The 22328-nt window shown below is 42.4% G+C and overlaps 1 protein-coding gene across 1 annotated transcript; it reads left to right on the top strand.

Moving 5' to 3' along the window:
* The first annotated feature begins 7832 nt into the window (after positions 1–7832).
* Positions 7833–21925, top strand: SNTN (sentan, cilia apical structure protein). The gene is made up of 4 exons (XM_036065907.2): positions 7833–7942; positions 10291–10325; positions 16861–17000; positions 21767–21925. Exons 1-4 carry the CDS (start codon positions 7833–7835, stop codon positions 21923–21925), a joined length of 444 nt encoding a protein of 147 aa, XP_035921800.1.
* Positions 21926–22328: the final 403 nt, after the last annotated feature.

Below are 22328 nucleotides of genomic sequence, written 5' to 3'. Positions count from 1 at the left end.
AGTCATGTGCTGGAGGCATAAAATGAGCAAAATAAAGATCTGAGTGAAGGCTGAGCACTCCAGTTCCCTGGGGGAAGGAAGGCGTAGATAAGAGTAGCCAGAACACAGCAGCAAGGCAAGGACTAATCATCGGGTCAGAGCAGGAGACAGCCCAGAACTCCACCAAGACAATAGTGAAGGCTCACAATGCTCCCAATTATCGAGCTAAGCAATGCCAGGACCTCTCTGACTTTCAGAAGCACGGAAAGTGGCTCATTAGAACTCAGGCAGCAGGCACACCCTCGGAAAGATGCACAGTACAGAGAAGGAGAGAAACCATCAGTCTAGCTGTGTCCACTGGATGCCTGGTGGTACAGTTATGGATTTATGTTTCCATTTATTCTGTGCTTGGTGCCCTAAAGGACTTAACACAATTCTAATTCTCTATGAAAACCATGCATAGGATTTTTGTGAGAAACAAATGCAGGTTTTGTAACTAATTCAGACTAAGGTGGTTATAACTGGGGGAAGAAGGAACGGGGCAGATAGGTCACAGGAATGGGAAGGAGGGGTTTTACTCTATACCTTTTAGATGTTTGGTTGAAAGTATGGAAATGTGTTATTTATTCAAAAATAAATTAAAAGTTTGAAGGTACATAGTTAAACACTTTCAGATGACTTTGAAAGCAAACCTTTTCCCACATAAGCTACCATTTTGGGAAAATGCAAGCGAGCACTTCCTTGCCAGGATGAACGATTCCTTCAGTCTTTCCGCCAGATCTCTGTAAGCATATTTTGTGGAACTGAGCATTCTCACCTGATTTCTTCATCCTGTGGGTATTAAAATCCTAAATTAAGAAGCCATGGATTAACCAAAGACTTCCAGACCCTCTTAGTGGGTAGTGGATTACTAGCAATAACAAAGCCTAAAATCTTGTTTAATTTTCCATGTTAATTGACGGGATAATAAGCATTGATTCTGCATTTATGTGTCTGTTGGCTGCGTCACTGCAATTATATGGCATGTTTTATTTATGAGAGAGGCCCCAGATTGCTCCAGTGATCATCAGAACCAGTTCTTCCCTCTCAAATGAGCATCAGAGAAGTCTGCATAATGACAGTCACCAATGGAAAATTGAAGGTTCTCACTTTTTCCCCCATTACACTGTAGGATAATTTAAGCCCAGACCAATCAAATGTCCAGCATTCTTATTCAGAAATTTAATTTCTACTACATCAGACAGGCAGTAAAATGCTTTAGGCCATCTGCTGGCAGCTCCACTGGATGGGCCCATGACAGAGCCACAGTCTTTCCAAGTGGTTTTGCCGATGCCCAGCCAAAGAGAGAAAAAAAGCCTGACAAGGGACCCTCTGCGTTGTCAACAGGTTTGGGCCCTGTGCCTGCTGACTTCTGGAAAACAAATCTCAAAGAATTGTTTCATTACAACATAAATCAACAAGTACAGATGTTGCATGAAACATGTAACACAAAAGGGTCATCATAAAGATAAGATATCCAATGCAGACCATTATGAGATCACAACAGTGTGGGCATACAGACAGAGAGCAGCAAAATGTAGATATAAAACTTATTAGAGAGAGGAGAGAGAGAGAGAGAGAGAAAGAAAGAACAAATAAACAAGCCAATAGCCAACTCCACAGTCTCTGGAGGCAATGAGTAGGGTCGGGAACGCTGTGGAGTTCCATGAACGTGGGTAGTGTGCGTGGCAAACAAGAATGGGGAGGTCACATCAGCTGTGTGCTAGCAGATCCGAAAATAGGCTCTCGAGCAAGTCACTAAGCTCTCTGGGAGTGTTCATGAGTATACAACAAGTATTTAAATAAGCTAATGTTTCTAACACTGCAGAGGAACTTTGCTTCCAGAAAGGCAGAGTAGATATATTTTCCCTAATCCTCCTGCTAAGTACAGCTAGAAAGCCTGGACATGAACGTAAGACAAACACAAGTCTAAAGGTGAAGAAAAGAAGATAGATCTTCAAGGGACCTCGGAATGCAAACAACAGAGCAGTGAGTTCCCTGGGGTTTCGTTTTGTCTCATGTATACCAGACTGGGTGACAGGGAAACCGCCCAGCCACCCCAAAACACCAAAGGACACAAACAGAAGAAGTCCCAACAAAAGCCTGCTCTCTCTAGCCAAAAGGATAGGAAAGAAACAACCTAGCAAGACAGAAAACTTTTAGAAAATAATTGCTCTACTCCAGCTAAACACAATTACAGATATATTATCGAGAGAGAGAGAGAAAAAGGGCACACGAGCAGAGGAGAGAGGCAGAAGCAGAAGGAGAAACAGGCTCCCCGATGAGCAAGGACCCCGATTCGGGGCTCAACCCCAGGACCCTGGGATCATGACCTGAGCCGAAGGCAGATGCTTAACCGACTGAGCCACCCAGGCACCCCTAAAATTTATATTTTATAACAACCCTGTGTTCTTGCCTATAATCACGGCTAACAAAAGAGGATTTTGCTATATATGTAGGTCTCATCGCCGTTTACACCAGCTTCCCACTTTGGCAAGATCAACCAGGAAAAAGGGGAAAGTCAGGGAAGGGCCAGCGCTGGCGGCTGCAACAGCAGTCCCATCTAAAAGCTGCGTTGATTTGCCTGGCTACGTAAGATACTGTCTCAGCAAGAAAGAAAGTCAGTATCTGGTCTCCTTTTACTGCAGAAAAAGAACAGAGCTGGCTACCGGATAACAGAATTAGATCAGGCCTTGAAAAAAAATCAATACAAGTTATCCCAATGCCCAGAGCCCGTCTTCCTAGTTTATTCAACAGAGTTTGTGGAAACAAAATTGAAGAAGAACTCGGTAAACTAAATTATTCCTATAAAGTTCCCATTGGAAAAGAAAGGATCATCTTTACTAATAGAATTAAAGACATATTTAGTTGGAGAAGGAACTTCCTAAGGCACATTCTTGCCTAGTGGAAGGAAGAACAGCGCTTAAAGACGAGATCAGAGCATTGGTAGGTCAATGAGCTGAGTGGCATTCTGCCCTCAGCTGTGGGACCACAGGGGTGCCTGGTGCCTGAAGACAGGCAATGCCTTCCCTGATTGTGGCCTCAAACTGAGGTGATCCAAGCTTCCTTCACTTCACTCTTCAAGTGAATTCATTTGACAGAGGTTTTAATAAACTTTATGAAGTAAAACATTTTTATGTATGTATACGCCCATGGGACCACCTCCCAAGTCAAGATACAAAACATTTTCATTCTCCACAAAAGTCCCCTCGTGCTGCTTCATAATCACTCTCTTTTCCAAAATGTAACCACTATTCTAAATTCTGTCACCTGTGATTAGTTTTCCTTGCTCTCGAACTTCATATAAATGGAATCATACAGTTGATGTACTCCTTTTTTGTGTCTGGCTTCTTTATTCAACATGTGGTTTGGAAGTTTACGCATGTTTTTGTGTGCATTTGTAGTTTGTTCTTTTTTATTGATGAGCAGTATTTCAAAGAGTATAACTGAACAGCCAGTATGCATGAAAAGGTACTCAAAATCATTACTCATCAAGGGAATGCAAATTGAAACCACATTGTGATACCAGAATGAACAGAGCTTTAAAAAAGCTGGCAATGCCAAGTGTTGGTGAGGATACAGCAAAACTGGAACTCATATATTATTGGTGGAAGTGTAAAATGGAGCGATCTTTTTTGGAAAAGTATTTGGCAGTTTCTAAGAAAATTAAACATAATTTATTCTATGACACAGCAACTCTATTCCTAGATATACAACCAAGAGATATGAGTACATACATACACAAAAATACTAGTAGAAAAATGTTCATAGCAGCTTTATTCATAATGGTCCCAGAATGGAAACAACCCAGATATCCAGATTCATAAACTGTACTATATGCAAATGAAGAGTTTTTGAGGTTCTACTGTGGGCAAAACATACCCTTCCTCCCTGTCATCTCTTCCCTTTCTGGGCATGACACCCTCTTCTTAGGGATCCCATTTCATCCTCGGTTTCCCCTGAGAGCAGGGAGGGAGCGTTGGACACTACATATCTCCCAGGACCACATATATGCCCGACGTTCCCTCACGTATGTCACATCCTAGATTCTGGGTCACACGGTAGTCAACCAATGTCCAATTTCATAAACATGTCCTGAGCAGGATGCTAGACCCTGGGAGGAAGATACAAAGATAATGAAGATGTAGTCCTGCGGAGGAGATATTGGTTGAGAGCGTGATTCCTGGCTTCAGAGAGACCTGGGCTTGAATCCCAAATCATATTCGTGATGTGCTCCCGGGCAAGCCCTGATCTCCCAATCTGTGTAAGTCACCTGCACAATGCAAAAGATAATAATAGTGCCACCAAGGGAGCTTTCTAAGAACTGCATGTGAAGTGCGTAGCGCAGTGTCCCCCCGCACTTAGGAAGTTTTAAATCAATGCTATTGACGACGATGATGTTCACCCTCTAGTGAGGAGAAAGGATAAACCATAACTAATTACATCATTCAAAGCAGATGATCACAAGTGTTAAAATAGAGGTAAAATGTGCTTTGGAGAAATAGAAATGAGAGGCTAATTTGGGCTAGAACACTCTAGTAAGGTTTCTTGTAGGATTTATAGAGAGCTGGTGGTCAGCTGAGGAAACAAGGACCACAGCTAATGATCAAATAGTGCAGTGAGAGGCAAGAGGTTGTAATAAAAAGAGCATTAAGCTTGAGACCATACAGCCTTAGGTTTGAATCTAGCCTCCCTCATTTATTAGCCATAGGATTTTGAACAAGTCATTTAACACCTCCAGGCTTCCATTCTGTCATCTGCAAATGACGGCAATTCCTATGCCTAGTGGTTGTTGAGGAGAAAAGGAAATATTTATCAAATACGTAGCACACCACCAGTTACTCCAAGCACACAGTTTTCACAATCACATTAACGGAGTGAGAAACTCCGAGTCCACACACACAGTTCCTCTTGGGGTGAGGCTGGTGGTTCTTTTCAAAAAGGCAACGTCATGAGCAACCTGGTGGCATTTGCCGACAGAAATGCCTCTCATGATGGTTATAAGACACTTAGAAAATCTGGCAGTCCTTTCAGCCAGGAAAATGCACACGTACATAAACATTTTTACATAATTTGAGAGATTCTGAGACTCCCCAAAATGTAATTCATGGAGCCCCCAAGCTTCCAGAGCCCCCAGTGACTTAGCACAAGAAAAAAGCATAAGCCAATGGTCAAAGGCAAGTCTCTTAGAACCTCACTCCTATGATCTGCTGTTTACGATTGGCGGAATAAGAAGCAGGTGGGAGAGCAAATCTGTGAGCAAAAACCTCTCCTCTGATGACATTTTTTTCTCACTCAAATAGTTTATCAAAGCTCAGCACCATTAGCAGCATGCTGAGCATGCGCTCCTCAGCCTGCTGAGCTGACATGCAAGAGCCCCGGTGCTGCTACCTGGGGAGGGGTCTTGTGTGTGCATCGCTAAGTCCGAGTGGCATCATTTGTCAAACCCGTGCTGGCAAGCCACACCTTTCCTTTCCCCAAACCGATACCTACCTCAGTACACTCCTGTGCCACCCTCTTATCGCCAAAGCGCCAGACTGACGGAGAGATTTTTTTTAATGTTTTTTTCCAGATGGTTTGGCCCTGTGTGTAAACAGCCTAAATGTTCCATGATGTTATGAGATTCTGATTTAGGGAAACATAATGTATTCTCACCTGAACTGTCGCCAGATGCTGCTACGTCTTTTTGAGAATGCCATTGATGATCTTCTTCTTCCCCTCCCCCTCTTCTTTCCCTCCTCCTCCTCCTTCTGCTCCTTCTCCCTCCTCCTCCTCCTTCCCCTCTACTCCTCCTCCTCCTTCTCCCTCTCCTCCTCCTTCTCCTCTCCTCCTCCTCCTCCTTATTTTTCTTCTTCTCCTTCAGCATCATCATGCTGAAGAAATAGCCCCACTCTCTTCCTGCTTTGCCTGATCTCTAGCCATGGCTGCCTCCCTTCAACCACAGCCCTGTGAAGTGGCCCTTGCTATAAGAATTCAGGTGTCACTGGGCTCCATAATACAATTTCTTCTCCTAGCGTCTTTGGGACTAAGGATGCTAACAGTCTCTTATTGTTGCTACACTTTGGGTGCCTCAACATCCATGCTTAAGTTTCCTAACCCCACCCACTGAATAATCCTTTCATGGGTGTCTCTGGAGCCATCTGAGTTAGATTCTGCATCCCGCCAGGACTCTGATGACAAGGTCATCTCTAACATCATCTTCTCTAGGACTATTATTTGTTGGCTGCTCCTCATGTATCACTGTGTTGACTGCTTCACCAAAATTAACTCACTCAGCCTTCACAGTAATTCCATGAGGAAAGTGTTATTTTGTAGGTGACAAAGTAGACCTAGCAGTTTTAAAGATCTTATTCCAAACACAACCAGTAAGTGGTAGAGTCAGAATTCCAACTTAGACCTTTCTACGGTAGAGCCTCTTTTTGAACCTTACCAACAATTCTCCAAAATGGTCCATGTCAGAATCATCTGGAATGTGTGTTACAGATCCAGATTCTGGGAAACCTACCCAGAGCCCTCTGGGAGGAAACCAGCTCTAGGTTTGAACTTGGGCAGTGAGATTAGCTCAGGGTTATCATCTGATCCATAGGAGATAATTGCACAGACTAACTGACAATCTATGGGGGGTGGGCTGGCATTAAAACTCTGACCAGTATGGAAACAGTAATTAGTGAGGACAATCAAATTCTCTCTCTCCCCAGTTTAAATGAAAAATGCTAAGGGAATTAGTCAGGGGTAGAGAGAGGAGAGAAAAGAAAACCCATAAAGAGAAGCAAGCAATGAGTGACATGGCCATATGGTACACAGTGACCAGTGAGGCAGTTATAAGATAGCAGTGTCCTGGAGCCAACTTGAAGCCTGGACAATGGCTATTCTTAGCTTCTGTTGAGATCTGTCTCCTCTCACCCATCAACTCACCAGTGATCTAAGTAATTGTTGGTCATGTCTTCCCTGAACCAGACTTACCTAAGTTGATACATCCCCCGGTTTTTACAGAAAGAGTTCTAAGCTAACACAAGAGAAGTAGTCTTCCTACCAGTCTTCCTGCATTTACACTGTCCACCTCTATAAACTGTTATTTGCATTGAAGCCAGAGTGATTTTTCCAAAATGTAAATCTAACTTTATTACCCTCCTCGCTTAAAATCCACAAATGCTTTCCCATTCTTTTGACATAGAGTGAAAATCCCCTACTGCGGCCTACAAGCTTCTGCATGGTCTTTTACACCATGTCTCCTCTTTCTCCTCAGGTGGAGCTTCACTCCCCATCAGCCTCTCTGGTCCAGACACATTGGCCTTTACCTTCAGTCCCTCCTGATCACCACCCTCCTGATCACCAGCCTCCTGATCACCTCCTGCCCCCAAGATTAGTACAAGCTATTCCTTCTGCCCACCATGTGGATCCTTTGACCCTTCATCTACTTAACTCTTATTCATCATCAAACATCACTTCCTCAGGGATGCCTCCCTGATCTCCCTGACTGACACCAATCTCATAGCATCCCCTTGCATGGTACCATTCATGGGTGTGATTTTTTTCATATGATCACTTGATTAATATCTGTCTTTCCCACTAAGCTGTCTGTGATCAGGGCCCATGTCTGATTTTGCTCACTGTTGTGTCTCCAGCACCTTGTAGAGTGTCTGGCCTCAAATATTTGTTGAATGCATGAATAATTTAATGTCCACATACAGTAACACTAGCAAAAGGCTCTTCTAAAAGTGGCTTATATAGTTGTCATGGAGTGAACGACTATAGTAACAGTGGGCAAGTGACTGTTGCTTAGGAAGGACCAACACACAACAGGCGACGAGAGTATGTGTGGCTGTATGCACAGTAGCCGGGACCAGGCACTCCACTTGGAAGGGGACCCCAGCCTTTCTGCAGCCCCACCATCTACTTTAGCACCTAGGAAAATGCCCAAAAGGTCAGTGGCACATGGGTGGCTCTCCTTTACTGAGTTTCGTTTAAGCTTGCAGGTGCATTTCCAAAGAGTTCATGTCAACTTGCTGGTCAAGATATTGCAAGTTTGGTGCTTAGTACCCACCTCAATCCACCTTTAAGTTAAATTGGAGAAACAAAGGGAACAAATGGGCAGCTTTGATTATAAACTGAAAAGATGATACAATTAACACAAACATCTTTGATTGCCTCTTGAGAAACATTTGTAAATCAAAATTTGCAAGGATTTTACCTGTACAACAAATTCTTTCAGACTATCCATGGCAGAGGAAACTGTTTCATATCATTCAAATGTGTCAAATTATAGCTAAAAAATTAAAAATATTCTTTTTCATGTAATTTTATTTAGGAGATGTACTGTGGTTCAAAAAACTTTTTTTTAAAGATTTTATTTATTTATTTATTTATTTATTTATTTGACAGAGAGAGACACAGCAAGAGAGGGAACATGAGCAGGGGGAGTGGGAGAGGGAGAAGCAGGCTTCCCGCCGAGCAGGGAGCCCGATGCGGGGCTCGATCCCAGGACCCCGGGATCATGACCTGAGCTGAAGGCAGATGCTTAACGACTGAGCTACCCAGGCGCCCCCAAAAAACTTTCTTGAACACTTAACAAGTGCTAGGTGGTACTCTGCTAGGTGAGGGGTGGGAGGTTTTGAGATAAATCGCATAGCTTTTGCTCTCCAAGGCCTCACAGACTAATGGAGATTATGGCGATAGAATATAACAGCCAAAAGAAAAAAGAAGAAGAAGAAGAAAAGAAAGTAACACGAGCCCTGTTGCAGGTACATTGTATATGCAAAGTGAAAAGAGAGCACATTGTATAAGGAAGATAATAATGGTGCAGAGTTTCTAGAAAATCAAGGGAAACTCACCAAGGCACCATCAAAGACCTAAAATATCATAGAGTCCTTGGGGTGCCTGGGTGGCATCCAATGTTTAGTTGTGGCTCAGGTCCTGATCTCAGGATCATGAGACCGAGCGCTGCATGGAGCCCCACACTCAGTGTGGACTCTGCTTCAGACTCTCTCTCCCTTTCCCTCTGTCCCGTCCCCTGCTCTTTCTCTCAAATAACAATAAATAAATCTTTAAAAAAATATCACAGAGTTCAGCTCCCGAATTTCACAAATAAGAAAAATGAGCCCCCCCCCCCCAGGTGATGAGGTCTTGATTAGTTAATGCCAAATCCAGATCTTGAACCCAAAAGTTTCCTTTAAGGAATTTTCAAATATGTAACCAAGTATTATTGTTCTTACTGGCTTTCTCAAAAACCATTCCAGCCCTTGTGGGTTGAAATATCAAGCAAATTTTGATCTTCCGTTTGTAAGGGAGCAAGATACATCTTCCGGCCTCCCATCTGGCCCCTTATCCAGTCTCTTTCTGATACATCAGGTGAAATAACTTCCGCAAAAACAAATCTGACCATGCCATTGCTCTTTATTGATTTGCCTCTTTAAAATCTGTTTTCTGCATTAGACTTTAAGCCCCAAGAGTGCAAGAACATGTCTCTATTAGTCACTGATGCATCCCCACCCCCCAGCTCAGTACCTAGATTCTTAGGTAGGCTAGGCTACTGGAATAAATAAATAAACTTCAAATCCTTAGTGTTTTATGAACCAAGAAGTGATTTTTTTTTCTTTTTTGTGTGACAGTATGGAGCCAGGATTCCAGGTCTGTGGCAGATTTACTCCAGTAGCCATGTAGGGACCCAGGATGATTGATGCTTGTGGTTTTAACATGTGGCTTCCAAAGTGTCCTGGATAATTTCTATGTTAGTTGGGTGGAAATGGGAAAGAACAGAGAAGAGCTTACATGGAAGGTGACCACACTTTTCTATTCCTTTTCCATTGGAGGGACTTTAGTCCTGTGTGACATAAATGCAAGAAAGACTAGGATGTGTGGGCTCGACACACTTGAGCACTTCTTTGCTGTGTGGCAAGGAGAAAAAGGGGTTTGAAAGACGAAGATGAAAGATGATGTTCCACTAGAAGTTTCGCTGAAGGTTTACTGAAAATAAATTAATTTTTAAATCATTGTATTGCTTTATTTTATTTTTTAAGTTAATTAATATCATGTGCAAGCAGGGAGAGGGGCAGAGGGAGAGGGAGACAGAGAATCCCAAGCTGACTCCGCACTGAGCGCAGAGCCCGACATGGGGCTCGACCTCATGACCCTGAGATCATGACCTGAGCCAAAATCAAAAATCCCACCATTAACAGACTGAGCCAGCCAGGTGTCCCTGTACTGCTTTACTTTAGATGCAGAAATGAATACCCAAGCTCCAAAATCATTATGTTTCTCTCATTTTGTTGGCAGCACTTCAATATCGAAACAACTGGCTTCAATAAAAGGTAAGACATGGGATGACTGCGATGTACATATTTCTCCTCTGCAGTGATAGCACACAAAGAATTAAAAACAACAGGACATCAAAGAATGCCAGAGATGTGAGAGAACTTGTGGATACATTATCAAATATTCCTCATGTTCTTTTTAAAGATTTGAGAACTGAGGTCCAATGATAGGAATAAGTTTGCCCAAACTTAGTCCATGCAAGGCCAAGCTCAGAGCATGGATCCTCTGACTCCTAATTCAGGGTGCTTCCCACATGCCCAGCTGCCTCTCTATGAGCAGCATCTTCAGTATGTCCAGAGCAAGACCATCAATATCCAATATCAATGGTCACTGGATTCAGGATGCAATCAACCCCCAATGGCCTCTGTTGGTGGAGTGAAAACACAGTGTGGCCAACTCTCAAAATGTAAATATTTGCCCTCAACATTCAATTTTATAGGTAAAATATCTTTAGAACTAACAATATTGCCATGGAAAGAACAATATAAGAATAAAAGCCACTCATATACTTGGATCATTATCTAATTCCAAAATCTGTGGCTTTAAAATGTTTACAGGGTAAGAAGCACAAATGGATATTTACTATATTGCAATTGTTTTTCCTCCTAGATGGCTGGCCGATGTCTCCAAAGGAGACTCTGTATTTTTACTTAAATAAATCTCCATCATGAAGAAACTATTATTTTTATACTATCACAACAAGAAACCTATGATTTCTGTTTTACAATTTACACAATTCTGGATACTTTTGATAAATATTCCACCACATGGCTAATACAACTTATCCCTTCTAGGAGGTTGAGGGGGGTTGTAACTCTCTCCATCACCCTCACTGCCCCTGAACACACACACACACACACACACACATACACATACCATTCCTAGCACCAGACTCCTTACATTAGACCGTTGGGCCACGTTTATTCCCATGCCTTGAAAAAACATAGGATAAACATGGTTCATCTACCCAGAATGTGTTTTATTCAATGGCAAGTAGTTTTAAATGTTATCCATTGAAATAAGACAAGGACAGAGCTTGGAATAGAGGTCAGTATGAATCCCCATTTTCTCTGCTGGCTGCTTGGGTCTGTGCCCTTGATTTCTTGAGGGTGGGAATAGGGGATGAGTACATATTTGCCTCTAGCATCCAAAGCAGTTTTGTAGCAGGGAAGTTTGAGAGACACTATCATGTTGGGGAAACTACTGACCTAGAAAGAAAAGAACAGAGACCTGGTTTTTAGTCCTGCCACATACTACCTCCGTGACCTTGGGCAAACCACTTCTCTCTGGCAGGTCTTCATTCCTCCATTTGCAAAAATAACTAATATTAGGAAAAGTTCTAAAACGAGGTGATTCTGACACCTTGCCATACTGAGAGTTGGTTTCTATTACACGAAAGTGTCAGGAACTCACTAGATCTAATGTTTGGAGCTGGGTGCCATGTTTCAGGGCAGGTGAGGGGAAAGAGGCAGAGGATGGCTCTGACGTTCCAGTCAGCTCAGTGCAACACACATACACTGAGGCCTACAACACGCCAGGGCCTGGGGATGAGCGTAGAGATAAATACAATGTAGTAACTGCCCTCGGGAACATCCAGTATAGCAGCCACCAGCCACATGTAGATCTTGAGCATTGAAGTGTGCTGTAAGTGTAATCAATAAGTCAGATTTAAGAGACTTAGTAGAAAAAAGTGTAACATATCTCAATAATTTGTTTAGATTGATCACATGTTGAAATGATATTTCTGATACATTGGGTTAAATAAAATGTGTTATGAAAATGATTTTGTATGTTTCTTTTCACCCTTTTAATGTGGCTACCAGAAAGATTAGATTGTCATTATGGCTCACATGACATTTCTTTTGGACAGCTCTGATCTAGAAGGAAATTTAGACAGATCAACCGTGTGTTAGTGTGAGGGTTATAATAAGTTTATGTTCAGGGAAATAGAGAAACACAAGGGAGGGACCCGTTGCCCAATCTGGAAGTTTGGGAAAGAGTCCTACAGAATATACTGCCTGAAAAACACTACAGAAAGGCCGTGCGCATCATGGTGAGGGACCAGATGGGCTGTGTGACCTTGAGCAAGCTACTTACCTTTGTGAGCCTCAGTTTCCTTATCTATAAAGTGGCGATGATGCGTGAACCCACCTCTGAAGGCTGGTGTAACAGTCAAGTGAGTCAAATCCTGTGCATCCTATGGAGGAATGGGTAGCATGTAGAATTCTAGCTCTGTAATCGTTCACTACAATTGTCTTCCAGAATGCAAGCACCAAATTAAGAATTACTTTCTTGATATTGCTCACTGTTCCATCCCCAGAACTAGGACAGAGCCTGTCAATAAGTATTTGCCAAAAAATACTTGTTGGGAGAACAGAGTGAGTAAGGGACTACACACAGTTTAGTATTATTAAACCATGAAAAGTGAGGTAGGAAATAACAGGAGAGGTCAACATGAAGTGCCCGATTTAACACCCTCTCCAACACGCCCCTTCCAGAGGCAAGAAAGCTGATAAAAGACGCCAAAAGAGAAACACTGACCCCTTGGGTTTTTAATAGGACTTAGCCCTTTATAATATGCTTTCACATATTTGCTCACAACTCTGTGAGGCAGACAGGGTAGGAATTAAAAGGCAACATGCTGAGTTTATTAAGGGAAGAACCCAACCATAAAAACAGGAAACCAAAACATCTCACAAAGTATCATGAGTGTTGGTAGGACAACCAGAGCACCTTGTTATCTTTTATTTGTAATATTTTCTAGCTCAGTTTTTACCATGAACATATGCTATTTCATAGTCAGGGAAGAAATGCCTGCTGGGTTTAAAAGAATGGTGGAGAAGGGAGAGGAGTTGGCTTGTCCAGATGGAGTCCCCATCTAGATTGCAGATGGACCTGAACTTCCTGGGGGGGCTGGAAAGTGTCTGGATTTCACAGCCTCCGTGGAGATGGCCTTACAAAGAGATACTCCAAAGTGGCAGGTCTATCTATGGTCTTTGAAGTCAGACAGACTTTCAAATCCTTCGTCTGTCACTTCTGAGCAATGTGACCTTAAAACTCCTAATCTCTCCATGTGTCAATTTCTAATATGTAAAATTGAGACACAAATAGTACCTACCTCTATGGGTTTTACTAAGCATTAAATAAGATTATGTTTGAAAAGCATCTGGCACAGAGTAAACAAGGAAGGTGTCTGTCATTATTTGCAAACTCACTCATGGCTTGCAAATATACCCCTTCCTCACCAGAAAGGCAGAGCCTGGAGACCAAGAGGCTACTGTCCCCCCATGGCCCAGTAGAGCAGCTCATACTAAAGACTTCCCAAATTACTCTTGGTTATTAATTAATAAATCAACTGGCCAAAATTACAGAAGGAATATTTACCTCTTAAAGAATTAAGGTATTTCCTCTAAGCAATTTGTTCCTTAAAGACAGAATAAATAGAGTTTATTCTTTAGCCACTTAAATTCAAGGTTACCCCCTTATAGCATCCCATCACCTCAAACATACACACCCCAGGAAAGGCGGGTAGACACAAGCTAGAAGAATATGCTCATTTCCTGGGATTTTGATGAGCAGCAAAATGTTGGGTAATTGAGGAGAATCTCAATTCTATCTATGGATTTCATGGATATGGCAGAAACGAAAGGAAGAGGAGGTTAAGGATCGGCGGTTGCCGGGGGCGGGGGGGGGGAGAAAGAGCTAAAAATCAAATCCAAAGAAACAGGGAATGTTCTGAGGCTGGAGCTCTAGGTTAGATGGAGGGCCAGCCACTGGACAAGCAGACAGAAGTGGGAAAGGTCAGGCACAAGCCATCGGCAGTAAGACTGAGGGTCAGAAACTAGGGAGGAAATCAGGGAGTAGGAAGCTGAGGACACAGGTTTAGCAGACATTCATTCAACAAATATATGTGAAGCACCTACCATGTGCCAGGCATTATTCTAAATATTGCAGGTTCCACAGAACACAAGACAGGAAAAAAAAAAAAGAAAGAAAGAAAGAAAGAAAGAAATCTCATTTTCATGTTTTCCCATGAATTCAAATTCAAATTCAAGCTCTACCACTTACTGTGTCCTCAGCAAGATCACATCCTCTCTTCATCTATAAAGTGGTATGATGATGGAGATACATACTGTTCCTGAACCGGAAGAGTCAACATAGCAAAGATATCAATTCTCCTCAAATTTCTCTTAAGGCTTACTGCAAGTCCCATATATACACAGAAAGGAAAGGCGCCTAGAATAGCCAAAATATTTTGAAAAAGGAGAAAGTGGGGGACTTGCTGTCCCCCGTGTTATGGTTTACTATATGGCGACAGGAATCAAAACAGTGTGTTGTTGACAGAGGGTCGGATACGCAGATCAATAGAACAGAATAGGGAACCCAGAGATTGACCCATACAAAATGGCCAACTGATGTTAGACAAAGATGCAGAAGGATTCAGCAAAGGAAGGATAGTATTTTCAACAACAGATGCAGAAGCAATTGGTCATCCACGTTAAGAAAAATGAACCTCCACCTAAGTCTCATACCTGCTACAAAAATGAATTCAAAATGGATCACGGATTTAAATGCAGGCCATAAAATTATAAAACTTGTAATTTTATGTAGGACAAATTTTCATAAGAGGAGAAATTGATAAATCAGACTTTATAAAAGCAGGAAGGGAAAAATGAAGGGGGGGAATCAGAGGGGGAGATGAACCATGAGAGACTATGGACTCTGAGAAACAAATTGAGGGTTCTAGAGGGGAGGGGGGTGGGGGGATGGGTCAGCCCGGTGATGGGTATTAAAGAGGGCACACGTTCTGCATGGAGCACTGGGTGTTATACGCAAACAATGAATCATGAAACGCTACATCAAAAACTAATGATGTAATGTATGGTGATTAACATAACATAATAAAAAAAATTAGAAACTATTCCTCCATAAAAGATCTCAATTGAAAGGATTAAAAAACCCAACAGTTGACAGACTGGGAGAAAATATTTGCGAAGGAAAGTCTGATTCCTTTCCAGGGGTTGTAAGCTCTGCATGGGCCAGTCTCGTCTCCTTTCCTAATCAAACACCTTTCTAGGTTCCTACCACAGCTGTCTCCTCCCAGCTCCCACAATGTGCCAGACTCCTTCTGATCTGAGCCTTCACGTCTTCTGCTCCCTGAGCCTGGGACATCTGACACAGCCCTAGTCCCAGCCTGACTCTCCCTCCGCAAATGCTTTTACAGGGCAGGATCCTTCTCATCCATTAGCTCTTAGCATAAATGTTCATCTATTCTCAGAGACCTCCAAGACCAGCTATCTAAGTAGTTTTCCTCCCAGATGTATTTCTTTTATTTTTTTCTCTCTGTGCCTTCTCTGCCTCATACATCACAAGTTGTAGATATGTATCATATATATGCATATGGACAAATAATTATTGAATATATACATAAACAAATACATACGAATTCTCTTCTTGATTATTGCTTATTATCTCTCTAGATTGTAAAGTCTATCGTAAGAGGGCAGAGGCCACATCTTGTTGTGTCACTTCTGGGTGCTGAGTTCCTTAGGAAAATGTCAGAAGTATAGTACGTGCTCAAAACAAAAGTTGTGTTATTCTGTCGGATCATCATTCTTTGTATCGACAATTGTTGCACATTACCCAGGCTAAAAGCTGTAAGATTCTGTTTTCTCTTTTCTTTTCTTCTCCATTCATTAAACGGCATGTATAAGCACCTTCTACGTAGCAGGAATCTGTGCCACTGGGAGAACAGTGAGAAAGAAAGGTAGGATCCCTGGCCTCATGGAGCTTGCATTTTAGTTGAGAAGAAAGACCATTAAAAATGCAATAACTGTAATATGTGAAAAGTTCTATAATATAGGATGTGCTAGGGCCTAAGAGGATAGAGAACAATTTTCTCCACTGTACCTTGTGCAGTTCTCAGAGTTCACTGGGTGCTCTGGAAAGGAATGAGTTAGCACCACCCTTTCAAGGAGTTTAAACCAGAGAGACCAGCTGGGAAATCACTATTGTCTGAGGCTAAGTCAAAGGGGGTCCCTTATCCATCGTGATCGAGAGCTTGCTTTGGATGCCATCCTCCTTTATCACACTGACATGAGGTGATGCTTTGATTGACATAGAACATAAATTCCACAAGACCAGGACTTTGTCTTATTCAGTATGGTACCCTCAATGCCAGGGACTGAGCCTAGCACATAGTAGGTACCGCTTAAATATTTTACAGATCAGAAAACCAATGCTGAGAGAGGCGAGGTGTTTTCCCAAGGTCACATGAAAAACAGGTGGGAAATCTCATCCTAATTCTACTAATTCTTATTGCTCCTGAAGAAATTTTGTTTCCATTATTTAAAGATCCAGGTCCAGATGTCCCTACATCCCACTCCCAGATAGAGGACAAAGAATCCAAGGACAGGGCCACACTGACATACATCTTCCAACCCTGCGCCCCTTGGTTCCCTTGGAAAATATAACCTTGTGTGTGGGGAAGAGTCATTCCTAACCTAGACTACATCATTTCTTCCCTCACAGCTCTCAAGAAGGGCTCAGATCTGGAAAAAGCCATTGCCACCATCGCTCTGATTTTCAGAAATTTTTCTGATCCTGATGGTAAACTTGGAAAAGCTATTGCCAAAGATCTGCTGCAGACCCAATTTAGGAATTTCACAGAGGTAAGTGAATTAATGGATATGAAGAAACAGGGGCCATGCCCTAATGGCAGACCCAAAGAGCCAACAATCATGTTTCATTCAACGAATGGTTAATGAATACCTACTATAAGCCAGGAAATGAGCTGAGCACTGGAGTTAAGACAATGGACAAGCTAACAATCCAGCAGAGCAGAGAAACATGCTGAAAAAGTAATTAGAAACATTCAAATATTTGGGCGCCTGGGTGGCTCAGTTGGTTGAGCGACTGCCTTCGGCTCGGGTCATGATCCTGGAGTCCCGGGATCGAGTCCCACATCGGGCTCCCTGCTCGGCGGGGAGCCTGCTTCTCCCTCTGACCCTCTCATGCTCTCTCTATCTCATTCTCTCTCTCAAATAAATAAATAAAATCTTTAAAAAAAAAAAAAAAGAAACATTCAAATATTCAAATAACCGTGAAATGGTAGAGCATGCACTGAAAGAGTAAAACAGAGGGGCCATCTTGGGGCAGTCGGTCCAAGAAGCACTCCTGGAAAATAAAAGTATAGCTGAGATCTGAAGAATGAGCAAGTGTTAGTAATGCAAGGGAGGTGGGTGAGGGCTGAGAATGATAGTATTCCAAGCCGAAGGAATGGTAAGCCTGTAAGGCAGGTCAAAGACCTGGGGGTGCTGGGAAGTAGTTGGTGAGAAGGCGGAGGAAAGTAGGAAGCACTAGGAGATAAGGCTGAGGAGGTAGATAAAAGTCAAATTACAGAGGTACAGCCTGAGGGCAGGAGGAAGCCAGACATGGTCTCTAAGTCCAGGACTAAGAAGTTACACCACCTACAGATGGGATTGGGGTGGGGGTGAGGGAGGGACAAAGAGAGAGTGTGAGGAAGCATCCAAACCAAGGACAATAGGTGATAAACAGGAGAGACGTCTGGAAGGTGGAATGAATAGGATCTGATAACTGATTGGCTGTAGGGCTGAAGAACAGGAGAAGCAAATGATGATACCCCACTTTCTGACCTTGGGAAGAAGTGGGTGGTGGCCTTATTCCCAAAGAAGACAAAGATTGGAGAATAAGCAGATTTGAGATGAGGTGGGGTGGGGGGAGAGGTGATGAGTTCCATTAGAATGTGTCAATTTTAAGATGTCCATGAAACATGCTGGAGGAGAAACAGAGCAACAGGGCATATGACTTGGGAGGTCAGAATAGAGATTTGTGTTGGCAATATAGAAGTCACAAGTAGCAATAGATAAAGGGTCACGAACCTAAATTACGTACAGGCATATTCCCCAACCTTCAGTCACTTGAATACCACCTTCAGTATTTTTCCTCTATCTGCCTATAGCCTGTATGATAATTCACTTAGAACTTTTTTCTTTAACGCTCTACTTAAATAAATTTATAGGAATACTTTAGCACTATTGTAAATATTAATTCGGTGGGTGAAAGTGGAAGGTAATAAAAGAATAGATGACTATTAATTTATATTTAATATTTATTCCTGCATCACCTAAAATTGCATTACATTCTGCAAGCATACTTTGGGAAGTGCTGGCCTAGGGGAAATGTGTAAGAAGAAAAGAGGGGCTCGTGCCGAGTCTAGACCACCAATATTTATTTGTAGGTAGAGTAAGAAAAAAAACTTAAAAAAAAAGCAGTCTGTAAGGTGCTCTGTGTGTTCTGAGATATTAAAAAGATAAGTATTATAATTTCATTAAAATATAAATGTTTGGGCTTTCCCATAGGACAGTTATATCAGGTGTCATCCACTGCGGGGGAAGCTGGGTCAAGGGGACAACTTCCTGTGAATCTCTGATTATTTTAAAAGACTGTGTGAGAAATCAACCTTGGTTTTGGATCCACAAATAAGTGATTTTTTAAAAACCCAATTTCATTGAAACAGAGACTAGAACGGTGGTTGCCAGGGGCTGGGGGGAGGGGACGTGAAGTGATGTAGGTCAAAGGGCACACATTTTCAATTACAAGAAAGGTAAGTATCATTTGTATTATTCTTTGATTTTTTTTTTTTTAAAGAAAGACTTTTTCAGCCAAAACTATCAGGCGGGATTTGACAAGTGGTAAAAAGTTCTAGGGAGTCTTTAAGGAAGGCGTGGGTGAGTAAATCCTGTAACATTTGCCTACATCAGAGGCCTACAGAAATGACAAATTCCAGAGAGAAAAAGGGCTCCTAGCTGGTGGCTGGGCAAATCCTCAGAGAGCTTTTAACAAGCATGAAAATGAGCACCTAGCAGAGGGTCATCCTGATGTACAGTCGTCTCCCCTTATGCGCGTGGATTGCTCCCAGGCCCCTGTGGATGCCTGACCCCAGGGACAGAACCCAACCCTCTACAGACTGCTTTTCCCTAGGCACACGGGCCTATGATAAAGTTTCATTTATAACTTAGTCACCGTAAGAGATTCCCAATACAATAATACAATGGAACAATTATCACAATATACTCTAGTAGAAGTTATATGAATGTGGTCTTTCTAAATACCCTACCGGAGGGTGCTCACCCTTCGTGTGACCACATGAGATGATAAAATGCCACCTGACTGAGACCAAGGGAGGTGAGTGACGTGGGCCCTGTGACCTCAAGCGAGGCTACTATTGACCTTCTGACGATTGGTCAGAGGCAGAATGGTCGCCTGGGGATCACAGTTGACCCCGGACACTGAAACTCCCGAGATCTTGGATGAGGGGAGGGGCACTGCTATAATTCATCGCCCCTTCTGAGAACAGCCAAGGGAAAAACATTAAAGCCAAATCATTGGGAAAGACCCTCAGCCTCGGGTCCCTTAGTGTAGGCTACCCTCTAGAAAGGCAGCCATTCCTGGATCTCCGGGCCTCGTAGGCAGTCCTGTCTTCTGTTCTACATGAGAGGCACCCAAAAGAAGCCACATTTTAGGGGACTCCAGGGGACTCAGGGACATTCTCAGTATTAATAGCAATGAGCTTCACTTCACGCAGGGCAAACGCACAGAGTAATGTCAGAATGCTGCCTTGGACCGAGCACCCAGCTCTGTGAGATACCTTAAGGCAGGCAGGGGCACTCGAGTCCATGCCTAAAGATGGCAGCCCTTCGGTTCTCCTGCTTTCTCCTGCATCCCCATGTGGAGTTCTCTGGTAAATGGAGATGGATCTCTTGGCTGAGGCCTGGGTTCTGAGGGGAACATCTCCTTTCTCATAAGCCTAACATAATTTGGGGGGATTTGACCCTCTATAGTCAGTCGGATATAATAAAACTGAGCATTTAAATGCACTGTTAAGAAGATAAAAAAACAAGGGGCTCCTGGGTGACTCAGTTGGGTAAGCTTGGGACTCTTGGATTTAGCTCAGGTCCTGATCTCATGGCTTTTGAGTTTGAGCCCCACCACGGGCTCCCTGCTCAGCAGGAGTCTGCTTGGATATTCTCTCCCTCTGCCCTCTCCCCGACTCATGCGAGTGCATGCTTTCTCTCTCTCAAACAAATAAATAAATCTTAAAAAAAAAAAAAAAAGGAAGAAGAAGAAGAAACAAAACAAGATGGCTGGTCGGGCCCCAAGAGGGCCTGGACCTGGGTCAGCTCCTGTGCTCTTCCAATGTGCAGAAAAAAAGAGAGATCTGGCACACCTGGGTGGCCCAGTCAGTTAAGCCTCCAACTGTGGCTCAGATCGTGATCTCAGGGTCCTAGGATCGAGCCCCATGGTGGGTCCACGCTCCTCAGGGTGTCTGCCTGAGGATTCTCTCCCTCTCCCCCTGCTCATGCTTACTCTCTCTCCCTCAAATAAATAAAATTTTAAAAAGAAAAGAAGAGACATCTATAGCCACTTCTGACTTTTCAGCTGTGTGCCATTCCAATAGTAAGTAATCCTCTCTCTGCCTTGGACCTGACCCTTTCAAAATAGCACTGAGCTGTCTTGAAGTGAGGCAGGGGAATTCCTTTAGCCCTCACTGTTAGGTGTGACCTCCTGAGAGAAACAAGAGCCTAGAAAACAAGAATGGTCTAGCCTGTAAGAGGAATGTCTCATCATTCCTAAAGGGCCTTAGTCATTGCTGTGATGGCTTTTTACAGCTAGCTCATGGGTGAGCATTTGGGATTGAACTAAATGCAAACATAGCTCAGAATAACAATCAAATGACCTTAATGTTTCTAATGCCACTTGGGAAGATATTTCACAAGCTGTGGTTGGAAACTAAAAAGCCTCTCCGTGTATGTACTACTCATATGTTTTCCTTCAATCTATTTATGAGGACTATGGACTTGGGGTGATTTATGATCAAACTAAATGCTGAACAATTTTTCAAAGCACAGATATTAGCGTTTTTTTATTTCATATTTCTGGACAATTTTATTGTTCAGTGCAATACAGAATGAATACTTCCCATAACAGAGATTAAAAAAACAAAGATGATATTTTGAAATTCTGAAGATGTAACGTATCTGTGTTTCTAGAGAGGCAGATAGCTGTTAAGAGTATGGGCTCCAGGATCAGAAAGCCAAGACTATGAATTCTGGCTCCATACCAATAGTTGCCTAGGTTGGGGCAAGTTACTTAGTTCTCACTGAATCTCTGGTGCTCATCTGTAAAGTGGGGACAATAATAGTATATTCAGTAAGGTCACCATGGAAATTCAGTGAAATAACCCATGAAAAGAGTTAACACGGTGCTCGGCTAGTAGCAACTTGACATGATATTATTAATAACATGTTATAACATGTTACAAAACCATGTTAATAACGTGTTTCTTATCACTTGTTATCTGTAAAACTGATGTGGCAAAATGAATTTGGTTTTCACTTATTCTTTATTCTCACAGGGACAAGAAACCAAACCCAAATACAAAGACCTCCTTTCTGAACTCGACAAGCACACTGAAAATAAGCTTGATTTTGAGGATTTCATGATTTTGCTCTTAAGCATCACTGTAATTTCAGATTTGCTACAAAATATATGGAGTGTAAAAATCATGAATTAAATAGCTTTAAAGAATGCTGTTAGACAAAATAATGGCAGTAGACAGTGTTAAATGTTTAAAGAGTTTTCCATTTTATTTTTAATTAATTGAGCATAATTAATTGAATCTGGAACTGCCTGGGATGGTTCTGATTGCTAATATTTAGATCCACTGTAACTCCAAAAGTATATGCATACACTTCAGGATGTTTGAATAGTATGGTGTCTGGGTGCTTTACAATAGGACAGATTTGATATCAATGGATATCAAATTGCTTTTGCTCAGTCAATAGTGACTTAAAACACTTTTCCTTATAGTCATTGACTTATTCATTCATTCATTTATTAAGTGATGTTTGTTGAGCCTTTACTTGATGGTACTGCTAAAGATACAGTAATGAGCTAGCTACATAATCTACGCCCTC

The sequence above is a fragment of the Halichoerus grypus genome, chromosome 1 (assembly GCF_964656455.1).
Source record: "Halichoerus grypus chromosome 1, mHalGry1.hap1.1, whole genome shotgun sequence".
Lineage (NCBI taxonomy): Eukaryota > Metazoa > Chordata > Mammalia > Carnivora > Phocidae > Halichoerus > Halichoerus grypus.
The sequence above is the reverse complement of the archived record's forward strand: the minus strand, read 5'-3'. Positions and strand labels throughout refer to the sequence as shown.

Excerpts from the sequence above, each read along its gene's own strand:
- SNTN (XM_036065907.2), top strand. The coding sequence starts at position 7,833 with ATGTGTGGCTGTATGCACAGTAGCCGGGACCAGGCACTCCACTTGGAA. Across the intron at positions 7,943-10,290 it reads CCTAGGAAAATGCCCAAAAG|CACTTCAATATCGAAACAAC; the intron begins GTCAGTGGCACA and ends TTTTGTTGGCAG. Across the intron at positions 10,326-16,860 it reads ACAACTGGCTTCAATAAAAG|CTCTCAAGAAGGGCTCAGAT; the intron begins GTAAGACATGGG and ends CTTCCCTCACAG.